The sequence below is a fragment of the Larus michahellis genome, chromosome 20, assembly GCF_964199755.1.
Source record: "Larus michahellis chromosome 20, bLarMic1.1, whole genome shotgun sequence".
Lineage (NCBI taxonomy): Eukaryota > Metazoa > Chordata > Aves > Charadriiformes > Laridae > Larus > Larus michahellis.
Genome location: NC_133915.1, coordinates 8,067,479 through 8,082,229, shown reverse-complemented (window position 1 = coordinate 8,082,229; position 14,751 = coordinate 8,067,479). Strand labels below are relative to the sequence as shown.

Genomic DNA, 14,751 nt, shown 5'->3' with positions numbered 1-14,751 from the left:
GGTGACGGGGCTGGGGTGCTGCAGGCGCAGGTATTTCGGTATTACTACGAGGGGCTCTTCCTTCGGAACAGAATATGAATTTAGCTGTGTATTTTACGTCCTGCCTCACGGGGATGTGCATAAATTCTCGATGTGATTTAGTGAGGGGGGGTTGGCGCTCTGGGTGTGCTTTTGTCGCTTTTTTAACTTCACAGACCGGGGATGCTGATGCACAGAGTGTCGCTTGTCCTTTGCCAGGATTGGCTTGGGAAATGGTGTCGCCTGTGCCTGGGGAACGCGGGGAGTGGCTGTAGAGGGTGGCTGGCTCGCGTTAGCTGACAGGGGCTCACGAGCCACCGAGGTGCATCCGGACACTGCCCCGCGCTCTGGGCACCGGCTGCTGTCCCGCAGGGCGCAGGGGGTGCTGGCGGCTGCTGGCCATCCCCGCGGCGAGCCGGCAGGGCCGAGTGAATGTGAAGGAACGCGGTAATTTGCAGCCGAGTCGCTCTAGGGCTCCTCAGGCTCTTCTCTGCAGCTGGCAAATGATGACAAGGGCACCAAGAGAAGCAGTGTGCTCGTTTGTGGTGTTTAATTGTCCGGTGCATTAGTGCTCAGAACCCCATCCCTCCCGTGCAGCCCTCCAGCGCTTTCTCCTCCGGCACCAACGGAGCTGCCACAAACCCTGGTGTTTCTGGTTAAATCCAGGTGAGTTTCCGAGGGCCACAGGGGTGCTGGATTACAGGGAATAGCGCATGGACCCATTCCCGCAGGAGTCAAGGATTTGGGTTCACGCTCCAGCGGGGGAAAAGTCACTGTTTTCGCCCCAGGGCCGTCGTCGGGGCAGGACCCCGTGGGTCCGGCGCTGCTCGGGCAGGTCGGGGGGATGGCAGGAGCAGGTGAGGAGCAGTTGTGCCCTCTCCCTTGTTGGAGACCTCCCTGCGGCGCCGCCGAGGGCTCTGTGCTGGACCCTGTCGCCGCCCACCCTGCCACCCTGCCCGTGGATGCTGTAGGGCCCCGTCCCGGCAGGGCTTTCCGAGAGCTGCCACTTTGCATTGTGCTTTTGTCTAATTTTTCAATCCTCTGGACCAGCCTCACGGAGGCTCTGAGCAGGCTCCGCGCGCTCCGAGAGTAATGGGCCCTCAGCTGGCGTAATCACCAGGAAAGAGGAACTCAAGGACTCAGCAGCTCTTCCAGACACTTGATCTGATGAAGCTGAGCTGCAGGAATTCATTAATAAGCACCTTCTTGCTCTCCAGTAGTTCTCAGAAATGTGCCCTTTGGACACAGCATTTTTCTGGGCTTCCTACAGAGTCACCCAGCATTTTTCCACTGGGTTTTTCTCCCAGTCCTTCACGGCTGGCACCGGGGAGCTTTTGGTCTCTGGGACAGAGCTTCGGCGGCTCCGGTGCTCACGAGTCCTGGGGGCCGACCGCGACAGCCCTGAGGGTGCCGGACGCCCCAGGGCCATTCGGGAGGCAGGGGCCGGCGCCCGCAGTGCGGTTCGTCGGCATCTTTAGAAGAGATCAGGCTGCTATTCTGGTCGTAACACGGAAATCCTTCAGGTGGTTGTAGGGGTTGAATGTTCTATTCGGTGTTTCCCCAAGCTCTTAACAGCAAAGTATTTTTTAACTTTCATGTGTGATCAAAAAAGGTGAGAAAGACTCTATACAAATATTTGAACTCTCAAAATCTTTTAATTAAAAAAAAGCTTAAAATGTTTTCAGAGTTCCCCAAGAGCTGATATTATGGCTTAGATTAAACGTATACAGTTAATCTGAAAAGGTATTTTAGTGGCAATAGGCAAGTAAAAATAGGTAATAACCTCCACATTGCAATGTCTGACTTTAAGACTTGCACAAAAATTTATTCTGCTACCCTTAATTGTGAAATTCTGTGTTGACCATTTTCTTAATTAGTGGGCCTGTGTGTAGTAGTGTAGGGAGGAAAGAATTTGTGAAACTCTTTGGGCAAGTGTCTTTGCCGGAGTGATTTCCTTCACGCAGACGTACAGTTGCCTCTGTGGAGCATAGCGTCTCTTTAAATTGCACAGTAACAAAATGAATTTAGGGGACGAAATGAAGACTAATGAATGCAGTTGAGACTGCAGGGGAAATTTAGGAAGAATTCTTGAGCTGCTTGAGGAGCGGCATTTTCTGGTTAAAAAAAAAAAAAGCATTGAAAATATGTAATACTCTCAGCAAAGGTGAAAAACGTCTGCAACTGGAGTTCTGTTCCTGGTCGTGGATCCTGGAGGCAGCGGCTCTGAAGCAAGGCTGCCGTGGGACCCGCAGCTGCTGCCGTGGCCCAGAAGTCCCCTGAGCGCATCACCCCGCGCCTTCGGCCTGGCCCCGCGTCCGTGTGCGGATGGAAATTCCTGCAGGTGCCTCCCTGGCTGCCGGCACCCGCCTGTGCAGGGTGCGGCGCGTTCTCCCCGTGGGCTGTGCCGTACCAGGGCACTGCTGGATACGGTACCTGGGAGCGGCGCAGGGGCTTCCCAATGGGTTCCATGCCGCAAGGTGGAATGTTTGTCTCAGCTCTGCTGAGTCGGTAGAGAACAGACTTCCCTCGCCTCACCAACCCTGAACTCTGAGCATCCCGTGCCCTGCGTGGGGCACGAAGCGGTGTGAGGCGTCCTCGTGCATCCCGCGCCGTGCCCTCGCGGTCCTCCTGCCCCGTGTTCCTACCAGACGATCCAGCGCTCTCTCCAACACCTTAACCTAAAGCACCCGTCACCTGCCTCCGGGGGGGTTCAGACCTGTTTTGCAGATGCCCAGGGATGCGCTGGTGGCCGCATTCTGCCTCCGAACAAGCCCCTGCTCAATATTCTGGGTTTTCTGTCTCGTCAATCCCATGGAAAATTATATCTGTTCTCAGTCCCCTTGCGGAGTTACAGCTTCCCCTTCAATTTTATCATTTTAATGAAGTACAGATCTCTCATTTCTCTGCTGGGGCCTGCAGGAGAGGGAGAAGTGCCTTAACCGTCGGGTTTTTCACAATAGGAAAGCGATGTCTCATCGCTACAGCGAAATATTTGTGATCTTTTCTGTTGCTCCTGCTGTACAAGGTTGTAGCCCTCAGAGGCTTTATGTCACCACTATCGCTGATGGATTTCTCTAGTCATCTCCAGCATCTTCTGTCAGCTTGCATCCAGTCATCAGTACGGGTTATAAAACAAGGAATTGTGATGGGAAATGGCTGCTGCCTTCATCGATCCAAGCGCGTCGTCTGGGGAAGGCGTTGGCCCTTCGGCACCGGCAGCGCCGGCTCCCTCCGGCGTCCTCTGCCTTTGGGGTGAGGAGTAAGGGGGTGATTTTGCCGGCAGGAAAAGTTACCTTGCCTTTTTTACCTCCTTGTTCTGTAATTCCCGGTGTGGGGTTTGCGTTGCGGATGTGCTGAAGGGGTTTCAGGTTTGGGTGGGAGGATCCAGCGGCAGTTGGAGCCTGCCGTGGTCCTGGAGCTGTCTTCCGAGGAAAACTGAATTTCTCCCGTGCCCCGTTGTCATGGCTCGGTTACTTTCTCATTTTCATGCTCGGCTCCTGGAGAGTGGCAATGATAAAAAGTTGGGTGCCATTTAAATACAGCTATGAATAAAAAGCTTTGCACGCAAGAAATAAGTCAAAGATTAGTTCATTGCCAGAGTGCTAAAGTGTTTCTAACTTTATATTTTGCTTCTTGCAGCAAAGTAAAGACTTTCTCACTTCCCTCCCACAGCAAAAGGCAACGTAAGGCAGACTGTCATGAGCTATTTAGCATTTTGAAATACTTGAAATAGTCAAACTAGCAGCTTTTATGTTTGTGTTTTAGATGGAGAAACATTTTTAACATTTGACGTTTTGTGAGTGTTTATTATTAATTTTTGTGTCGCTGCTCAGAGAATGATGATGTTTTCCGTTCTGTAGTAGTTATGTAGCACATATCAAAACGATAAATCCACGTTCCTGGAGAAGTGAACCTTCATCTGTTTCTCTTCAGGAGGGTTTGGGAGACGCGGGAAGTTTTCGTTCATCGCCCGGCTGGGCTCAGCGCTCCTTAGGGCTGGCGGTAGTTGTAAACGCAAGCAGAGGATGCTTCAGTTGTGTTTCTTCGGCGAGCGGGAGATACAACTCCTGCGGCCACCACCAGCTCCGTGAACTCCAGCCTCCCTGGTTCCCCTCTGGCAGCAGCCGTAACATATAAACGGGGAGAAAGCTGACCGAAATCGGATAGATTTAACTTCATAGCCCGGGGCCTGGAGAGCAGCGAGTCAGATAGATCACAGAGCTCCTGGGCTGCCGTAGTAACGGCTTGTTTATAATATTCCGGATGCCCAAAGGTCCCTGCAGCCCAGCGCCGGTGCCCAGAGCAGCTCAGCCCCGTCCCGGCGTGCGGGGGGTGCCGGGGTACGGGGGGAACTCGCACACACACGTGGGCGACGGGCGAGCGACGCTTGCTCTTCGTGAGCCAGGCACGTGCAATGTCGGCATAATCCTACTTTGGACAGGCAATAGTGTTCTTTCCTAATTTTCTTCTTAATCACCGTGCGTGGGCCCTGGCTCTTTGGTGCACTTGTGCTCTTCATGGCGCGGACACCTCGGAGGGGCTGGGGGTGCCTTTTCCTGCTGGAACCGCGGGTGTTGGGAAAGAGGATGTTTTTAGGAGCAGGATACAGCCGGGTGCTTCCCGAGCCCTGCCGGGAGCAGGTTCCCGGAGGCAGCGTGGCAGACGCCGACCGCAGCTGCTTCGGCAGAGCCAGGACGTGTCCGAGTGTGACCCCGGGCCTGGGGCAAAGGACAACGTTTTTTCTTCGCTGGCGTCGTGCTCGGTTTCTGACTGGGGTAGCGGAGTGGAGGGCAGGCGGAGGCTCGGCAGGGGAATCCTCTGGAGGGGTTGAATGAATCTAAGCGAGCGGTTCGCGAGACAGCAGAACGAGGACAAGAAACATCTTCAATAGTGTAATCACTTTATTAACTAATCCCCGAAAGAGCTCGTTGTGCTCGTGCTGTGCCGAGCGCTGGTGGCAGCAGCAGAAGCGAGGAAACTTCTCCAGGTGTTTTTCCAGAGGGGAGGAGGGTGATGGTGCCTCAACAACCCTCCAGGCATGAAACTCCGATACCTTTGCAGGTGTCATCAAAAACAATAGAAGCTTATGAACCCCTGGAAATCGATAAGGTTGTATGTAACGTGATATGTAAGATACAATTTCCTCGAGGAGAGTTAATAGACAGCCCTTCCCGAGCAGGTCAGCAGATTTATAACGCTATTAACTTTCTTGAGCCGTGGAGTCAATCACAGTGGGCTTCAGCGGTAATTATGCATCTAAATATTCCTCTGTTTTGCTCCGTGCTGCTGTTCCCGGTGTCGGACTCTGAGGTGGGCTCGTCGCTTGCCGGCCCGTGCTCTCATCGGGGCTCCGCGGGAACAGCACGGGGCTCGTGATCAAAGGAGAGAGACCGAGCACCTCTTCACCACCTCAAGATTAGCCTCTTCTTGTATCGCAGAGAGAGCGGTTTGTTAATTATTTAGATAGCAGACATTTCATCTGGAAAAGAAAAGAAAAGGAAAACCACATAAAAGGGAATTTTTGAATGAGGTGTGATAATTAAGTGCTAGTCATTGTATATTTTGGTATCCCAGTGTTATCTGAACTTTATTTTACTTTAAACTGTTTTTCCATGGCTTTGTGGTTTATATTGTATAAAGTAGGAAAACTGGGGCAGACGAGGTGCAGCTCCAGTATGTAAAGACTAATCACCTGTTTTTATTTGAAATTAGCTGGGGATGATGTTTGTGTTGCCAGGTGGCCTCTTGGTGAATCTGACGGGAAATGGGATTAAATGAGGGTCCCGGGTAGCTGGTACCTGTCACTTCACAATGTGAAGATATTTGAATGAGGGGACTGACTATTGATTGGGGTTTTTTCCATCTGTGACAATTTACAACTACTGCAGCTTTCCGTATTCTTTCCGAGACCAAATAAATTGAAAAATAAGAATCCTGAGATAATGATAAATCTGTCTCTCTATCTTGAGAAGTAGATGGCTTTGCATGTTTTGTTTATTCTCCACTGGCAGTTTTTCTTGGAAGTAGCAATTTAAGCAGGATAAGTTTAGCAGGTTTAGTCACAACAGTGATAAGCCGTGTATCTGCAATGAGAGCATCCTCCTTCCCCAGCGAGGGCAATGCAGATAGTTGAGGAACAGTCCTGGGCTGCCCTTCCATGCTGCTTTTTTGTAGGAGAAATGGTAGCTTTCCGAGCAGTGCCGTTCAAAATATCCGGTGGGACCCTGTAACCGCTGCTAATTATTCCCCGCGTCTAACGTGGGACCCGCCTCAGGGACTGCTGTTACTCAGACGGCAACACCAGCATGGAGGAGCTCACGTCCGAACGTTTCCTCTTACAGAAACCACTCTGAGCTCCCTCAAGCAGCCGCACGCGGATAGTCCCCCGGTGGTACCGTCACCGCACCAGCGGCGAGACTCGGACAGATACTGCCAGCTCTGCGCAGCCTGGTTCAACAACCCCATGATGGCACAGCAGCACTACGACGGCAAAAAGCACAAGAAGAACGCGGCCAGGGCCGACCTCCTGGAGCAGCTGGGCAAGACCCTGGACCTGGGAGAGCTGCGAGGTGAGAGCGCCGGGGTGCGGGGAGCGAGGACCGGCTCCCCGCGGGGTCTAGTGGCCACGGCGGGGCCGCTGGTGCCCGCTGTGGTCACCGTTCCTCTGGTCAAGTGCTGCAGGGGACACCGTGGTGCTCTTGATGCTGTATGAGGTTCCTGCCGCTGTAAAAAAAAAATCCCCTCCTCTAAGATGACACTCCGCAGTCCTGGCAGCATCCTTTAGAACTTGTTTCCTAGGTATTTCTTTTGCCGCTTCCTAAAATAGTCCCCTCCATTAGCGCACACTTCTGTCCTCCAGCAAATGTGGACCATCCCGGAGAGCTGAGAGGGGAGAACACGTAAAAGCGCTCAGCCTGCGGGGAAGTGGGGACGGGGATGTTTGTTGCTGGAGGCGGAGCACTCCCTGTGTCTCCCTGGTGGAGAAGAGGGTATTAGCTGTCATCTGTGATTTAATTAGTGCTTGTAAAACACTGCAATGGCCCTGGGTCAGCAGCAGAAAAGAGGAACCGAGCATTTGCTATGGGTATGTTAAACACAAGTTTTCTGTGTTCCCGCTGAAGGGAGAGCAGCCATCCGTCCGCCTGTCCATCCCTCTGTCCTGGCCACGCCAGGAGGGGTCTGGCACCCACGAGGTCACCCAGATTTGGGCCTTGCACCCCGCCGGGAGGGAAACCCCCTCGTGCAGAGCCACAGCTGCAGCCTGGCCAGTACTGCGGCTGCTGCAGCCCCCCAGCATCACTGGTCCCTCCCGTAGCCCCCTGGCATCCCTGGTCCCTCCCAGTCCCTCCCATAGCCCCCTGGCATCCCTGGTCCCTCCCAGTCCCTCCCATAGCCCCCTGGCATCCCTGGTCCCTCCCAGTCCCTCCCATAGCCCCCTGAGCATCCCTGGTCCCTCCCAGTCCCTCCCATAGCCCCCTGAGCATCCCTGGTCCCTCCCAGTCCCTCCCGTAGCCCCCTGGCATCCCTGGTCCCTCCCAGTCCCTCCCGTAGCCCCCCGGCATCCCTGGTCCCTCCCAGTCCCTCCCATAGCCCTCTGAGCATCCCTGGTCCCTCCTGCAGTCCCCCGGCATCCCTGGTCCCTCCTGGTCCCTCCCGCAGCCCCCCAGCATCCCCAGTCCTTGTCACGGTCATGCCTGGCGCTGATGAAGGACTGTCTCCATCACACTGGGCCTGTTGATGGAGATTTGCTAATATATACCGGCTGAGGACTCTGAACAAAGCACGTTTTTAATACAGAGGTGTAATTACAGGAGGAGAGGTACGAGCCTCCTGTTGGAAGTTTTCTCTGTGGCCTTGGTTATAATCCTCTATGCACACAATGTGTTTGACTGAAGCAGACTGAGGAAAAGGTGCAGGTTTGATTTTCAAACCCACGTGGGAGAGGAAGTCTGGTTCCCCAGCAAGACATTGCATTAACATTTTAGAATAAGTTGGTTTTTTTTCCTTGCTAAATGAAATAATTTTCCTTTAAATACTAATGACTATGCAGTATATTGTGCATTTCTTGATCTCAAGTAAACCTTGTAATGGTTATCCAGATCCTTCGTGTGCTACCTAGTGTGACTCACAGTGCCATGAATGATTCATGTGGCTGAGTCACTGCCCGCGCTTGAAAATGTGTGGGGAAATAAAACCTGGGATGCTAACATGGAAGTGCTTAGTACTTTGAACTGTGCCAAGCTTGAGAGTGGCTGAGGATGTCATTAACTGTAAATAAATCAATTGTGAGGTGTTTTACTCATTTAGCTTGTGCCTAGGAGAGCCGAAATCGGAGGGCTTTACTCACTCATCAGCCCGCGTTGGTTTTTAACGTTACGGTGGTTCTGTGCGTGGCTGGGACTTGCAGGTGAACCTGGCGCGGTGCTGCCAGCGCCTGGGGGTCGCGGGAGAGGGGGACAGCAGAGCTGGGCTGTCGGCATCCCCAGGGACAGGGGGGGCCACCTTTGGTCCCCTGGTTGCGGTTCACGGGTGCCCAGCGCTCTCTGACGCCGAGGAGCTGCTCAGCCGGGCTCAGTGAGCCCAATAGCCGACACGGAACGAGGTCTGCCGTGTGTCCTAGAAAACAGCCTTACCTGGGCAGATAAAGTCATGTCTGACTCGAGAAAAATGGTAAGTGTGGCAGTTTGGAGGTCGCCAGTGGCGGCCTGTCCCAGGTTGTCAGTGAAATCTTGTCCGACCGACGCTTCGGACGGGGTTGGCGCCCGGCGGTGTTGATGGTGGGATTATAAACCGTGTGCTCTCCCTGCCCCGCGCTCGTTTTGCTCCCTCGGTATTCACTGGAATGCGAACTCATTTCCTTTCCACACTATCCCCGGTGGCTTCTCCCATCACAACTTGAAATATTAATTCTATTTTGACTACTGTGGGAGATGAACACTTGATGCATTGTGTGAGCCTGGAACGAGCAGTGTCAGTTGAAGTACAACACTTCAGCAGCCTTTGATGTTTTGATAATGGCTATAATAAAAGATTTATTGATAAATATGAATGTGTATTTGGAGGAATAAGAATAGAGATATATTTTTGGACAACTGATATTTATAGGAAACAAAAGCATTGATTCCTCTCGCCAAGTGCTCATCCTACAATTTTGAAGTCTTATTTTCTTCTCAGAGGAAAAAAAAAACCAGGAAAAAGAAGCCTAACGGCACTATTTCTCTAGTCTGTATGGAGTCAAAGCTGCGGTAGGTGCGGTGCCCGGTCCCGCAGTCCACGTGCTTTGGCAGGTTTGGTACAAACCCTGGATTCTGGGCTCTGCCCGATGGCTTGTGCCCGTTCAGCAACAGGGAGCAGAAGCGGCTCCGCCGGAGGCTCCGTCTGGCAGCTCCCGCCTGCCCACGGCGGTTCCGCGCCATCACCCCGCCTTTCACCAGTGTCACCTGCTGTCTGGCAGCATCCATCCCGCGCTCCATCCTGCTCCGCCGGCGCGGGTGGGCTCGGCAGGGGAAGGGGCCTCAACCCAGGCTGGCAGGTCTCGTCCACGGGGAATCTAATTAATAACGGACTCTGCTTGTTGCTGGCGCCGAGCCGAAACCCCACAGCAAAACGCCCTCTTTGAAGGCTGATGCAGCGTTCGAACGTCTGGGCTTCATTAAGTGGATTCAGCGTGTCCTTTTCTTTCCTGTGTTACACCTTTGAATGAACAGACGGAGCAGCAGCCTTAACGTGCAGACAGACCCTTCTTTTATCTCGCCAGCGTCCGTAACCTGCGCTCGGCGCCTCTAGCGTGGCAGCAAACGGCTTGCCAAGGCACCTTGGGCTCTCTTTGATGCCTGCCAGTAAACCCTGAATTTTACATAGCGATGGAGACAGATTCAGGGCCAGCCTTGTGCGATGGGATCCTGTAAAACCGCAGGATCATGGCTCTTCTTCCCGGGACGCTTGGTCCCTGGTGGACAAGGCAGGCACCAGCCCTGGAGCAGAAAGCGGAGCATCTCAATGGGATTTCACTGCAAATCCCTAAAATAAAACACAGCAGCCTCCGCGGTAAAGCGGGATGGGGACAGCTGCACAGGGATGTTGTCACCTGAAGCCTTTGTATTTTCAGGTAAATTGTCATAGTAGCAGATGCTATCTAGAAAAACCAGGCAAAGAGCTGAGTTTCATTTTCCTCTCAGCTCGTAATTTCTTTGTATGCCTTATAAATACTTCTCGTTCTGTGCTGTCACTTCTGGTTAGTAAAGAGCGATTTAACAAGTACTCCCCTGGAATGTGTTTTAATGCATTTTATGCAGAATGACATTAATGACTTTACTTGTTAATATTTTATTTAATGGATATAGGAGCACATTCCATTTTACATGAGCGCATGTCATGATGCAGGGGAGGGAATGCTGGTGTGTCATGAGGATGCAGAAGCAGATGTGAATACAGAGCGAGCACCGCGTTTCCTAGCGCTGACTGCTCCGGCTGGGACCACCCTCCCGTTGCAGACTCCCTGCTGAGCTCATACTCGACTCAGCACGCTTTCGTCGGGTGTATTTGATGAAACCACAGTTTCAGCCAAGTTGGCAGCTTTGGTAAGCTCCAGCGAGATCACACGCTGCTAATTTTGATGTTCTGGAGGTGACTGTTGCCTGCGGTTTCAGCCTGCAGTTTATCTGCGGCTGGCTTCCTTTCCCTGTCTCTCGTTTTGGCGGAGTTCGTGTCACACTGGAGGCTTTTCCTGTACAGCCCATCTCAGGATGCTGGGTTTGGGCTGGGAGGTCCTGCAGCCCTTGTCCTGCCGCAATGTGGCTCCTGGCCGCCTCCGCACTGGCCGGTTCAGCCCTGGCAACGTCTCCGTCCGTCTGGAGCGTGTTGGCCAGCAGCCGTGGGATTCTGCTGGCCACGAGCGAGTCCACAGACCCGTCCCTTCCGCGGCCAAGTTTTCTGGCTGGTGGGAAGAGTTCCCCTGTGCTGGATGCGGGGAGCAGAGACGGGGTTCCCCCTCCTTCATCATCGCGAGCAGCCTTGACACGCTGCTGGGCAAAAAAAAATCAGTATCCCAGTTAGGAGCTGTAATCGCTGATGGCGTTTCCACCTACACAAGCAATTAAGATTCAATAAGGCTGCTGTTAATGTATGCTGTTAAATTAGCTGCTGAGCATTAGAACCTTATTACCTTAATTTAAAGTATTACAGTGGCTTACTTCCCTGGGCGGATCTCTGCCGTGCGGCCCTCACGGCGTGGTCCCGGGGCTCGCTCTGCGTCACCCGTGTCAGCCGGCGCTGCCTCCTCCGTCCTGCCCCGGCCTCGTGGCACGGGCTGGAGGGGGTTTCTGCCGCCTCTTGGCTCAATAAGGCGAACGGGAGCCGCCAGCTGCAGAGAGGGTTTGGCTGTAGGACCACCGCTGCTGCCGCGAGCGTGCCCCCAGTCAGGACAGCAGCCTTGAGCGCGTTCGCAATTTGATTTTTGTTCCGTGGCACATCACAACACATAAAAATACAGATGACTATTTAAATACTTCTGCGTTATCCCTTACTTGCTGTTTTCAAGCGCTTATCTGGATATTTTTTGAAATATTTTTAAAGAGGGATATTTAACTTTATGTGGGGCCAAATTCCTAGGTGAGAGGTGTATGAGGTACTTGAGGAAAGTGGGAGTGTTGCTATAGCTGGTGTCCGAAGTTCAAAAAAGGAAAAGTGACTTTCTGAGAGCCAGTAGGTACAGCTGGGGAATGGTTAGTGTGTATATAGTTAATTATGGTAAGCATAAACTGTTAGAATTTGAGAATGCCATACGTTACTTGTTCTAACTGAATTGTTTTAACAATGTCTGTGAAGAAATGATACTGTGGAAAGGCAAAAGAGACCGTTGCATGGTACATTAAAAGTGTTCCTAAAGAGCGCAGCAGCCCGTGGTAGGAATCCCACAACTCCCATAGTTGTAAGCAGAGCCCTTCAATTAAGCTTGAAACGGTCTGTTCAGATCTTCATGGAGGTGAATCAGTGCAAAGCAGAAACCTGACCGCAGAGACTCTAAAATTTGCAATTCCCTTTTTTTCTAGGAGGACAGGACAGAAATTACTTGAGCATCACTGGTTTACTGTAACGCCGACGTACGCGTGGTGTCAGCGATGCTAATGCCATCTGGGATGCCAAGGGGATTATTAGGATGTTAAAATACAAAAGAGAGGAGGAGAGAAGAAATCGCTCTCTGACACTCGGCATGCTGAGAGAGACAACAGCACCAGGGGACCGGGAACACTTAGGTCTGCGTTTATACGCTTAATTCATGTCAGCTTTCGCCCTGCGTACCGGGAGCGAGAGCCCTGATTGCCGTCTCCCTCTTCCAGGGATGGCCAGAAGGGAAACAGGCGTTTCATGTACCCCCGGCTGCACTCTGCCTTTTCGGTGAGCACATGTTAGATGAGGCAGAGAAGTGACTGTTCCTGTAATTCTGCTCTGAAATCGCTGTACTCTTTTCCCGAGGTGAAAGAATAATGGAGTTACATTGTAGGTACGCTGTCAGGAGAAGAGAAAAGAGCCCTGTCCTGTCCCGGGGACGCTGCCACGGGTTTGTACCCCCCTGTCTTGTCACCAGGTTCACTGCATTTGTAGAAACCAGAAAGTGTTTTGTTTTCCTGCCCTTCGTGCTCACAAAGCACAGGGACCGGGGACGTCGGGTGTCGGAGAAGGGCAAGGACCTGGTTTTGTTGTAGTTGTGGTTCCTAAAAGAGGCTTCTCATTTTCTCCCACAAAAAATAGATTTTGAACCCAGGTAGTGGCCATCTCTTGGCCCAGGTCACTTCCTTGTGGAAGGAGAAAGAAATTAAAAAAAAAAAAAAGAAAAAGAAAAGAATCGAATCTGCTTTTTCAGCTCTTGCAGGTGTGGAGGGGCTTCGCCGGCAGCATCACGTTCTTCTGTGATTGCAAAAGTCATTGAGGAACGTTTGGGTGAAAACCCGTCTAGAAGGGCAGAACAGCAATCAGTATGGGTAATTCCGTGATCTCTCGAGAGCTGAGCCGGCTCATCGCCTCTCCAGAGGGAGGGCGGAGTGCACCAGGGCGCTACGAATAAATGCCTCAGGAACGGGCCAAACTCCGTGTTTTCCCAGGAAATCTAAACTGACACGAATCAAAAATAAAACCAGCCATTTTCAGCAGGCACTGGGCAGCACGCTGTCTTGGGAACCAGCCTTTCCTCCTTCGCCTCTGATTGCTGCCTGCCTGCCGGATTCCTATTTTTAGATTTTCAGCTTTCCAGAGGCGGCAAAGTCTTGATTTCCTTGTTCTGCTGAGACCTGAAAATGCTCTCAACCTTAAGTCACTAAATTGTAATTCTGAGATGCAAACTGTTAAATGAGGAAGAAATCATTTTCCTATTTAGCACAGTAAATAGTGCTGAGAATAGCGGTTTTTGTCTCTCTGGGCAGCTCAGGTGACTGTTTGCCTCAGGCTGTGCTGTACAGAGGTTGCATCCGTAACCCCGGACTTCTTCCCTACCCCTGACCTTCTTCCCCCTTCCCTGAGACCCAGCCAGGACAATTCGCTTTATTACAAAGTCTGAGACAACACGGGGTGGAAGGGATGGTATCAGAAGAAAAGCCGTAGTAACTGTCCCAGCCTGAGTATCAATCTCCAGTAAAAAACCTGAACTTTAGTAGCAACGTAAAAGCTATTACAATTTTTAAATGAGCAATTTTTATTATCTCCGTAAATCATCTCCTGCCTCTTGCTTTTTTTACCTTACGCGACAATTAGTTGAACATGGTTTGCAGACATTTCCGCGTCGCACACAGAGAAAGGCGGCTCTTCTCCTGTTGCCACGCTCGTGTCGGCAGTGCTGGCCGCCACCGTCGCGCGGGCTCCTGTTCCTGCTCCGCGCGTGCACAGCACTCAGGTGAATAAACGTCTTGCCTGCGGAGGGTGTCTCGGAGACGAGAAGTTTGATGTCACTGAATCGGCAAAGCACAGGCTGATGTTGCTGGGTTTGGTTCTTCGGCTGGGGGGTTTTCCAGCGAATGCGCCGAGAGGCTGTTTCTGTGACTTCCCTTATAAATGGCTCTGCAGCTTCTGTTTGAGATGGGCATGAATCTGCTTAATTGCCTGGTTTTTTCCCTTCCCTGCGATCTGTGCCCAGCGGCAGAGCAGTGCGGTTGGAGAGCTGTTTAACCGGGTGCTTTTCCCGCACAGGGACCCACGGGTGCTGCTCCTTGGCGGGGGGGTCCCTGCTCCAGCGGCCCCTTCTCAGGGTGCGGGATGGGCCAGAGAGACCCCCTTTCTGTCACTCTGGGGGTGTTTGTGTGGTTTGGTTCCACGCTGCTGCCACCGCTTCTCTCCTCCGTGTGAGCTGGAGATAAACCTTGTCCTCTGCGGAGCCCGGCACAGCCACCGGCCCCATCTGCTCCCTCCGTAACTCGGCCACTGCTCTTGCATCGTCTTCTCTGCGATTTCATAGAATAGAATCATAGAATGGTTCAGGTCAGAAGGAACCTTGAAGCCCACCCAGTGCCACCCCCTGCCCTGGGCAGGGACACCTCCCACCAGCCCAGGTTGCTCCAAGCCCCGGCCAACCTGGCCTTGAACCCCTCCAGGGATGGGGCAGCCACAGCTTCTCTGGGCAACCTGGGCCAGGGGCTCACCCCCCTCACAGCAAACAATTCCTTCCCCAGATCTCATCTCAATCTCCCCTCTGTCAGTGTAAAACCCTTCCCCCTCGTCCCATGGCTCCCCTCCCTGCTCCAGAGT

General features: G+C 52.6%; 1 protein-coding gene across 4 annotated transcripts in view; it reads left to right on the top strand.

Moving 5' to 3' along the window:
* The window catches only part of ZMAT4 (zinc finger matrin-type 4), a 99,488-nt gene that overhangs the window by 75,444 nt on the left and 9,293 nt on the right, over nucleotides 1–14,751 (top strand). For all 4 annotated transcript variants that reach the window (XR_012584312.1, XR_012584311.1, XM_074563925.1 and 1 more), the window contains exon 5: nucleotides 6,360–6,587. Coding sequence is in view for 2 of the 4 variants with exons in the window: in XM_074563925.1 (XP_074420026.1) it covers nucleotides 6,360–6,587 (228 nt within the window). In the remaining 2 variants the exon portion in view is untranslated. The remainder of the gene's footprint in view (nucleotides 1–6,359; nucleotides 6,588–14,751) is intronic.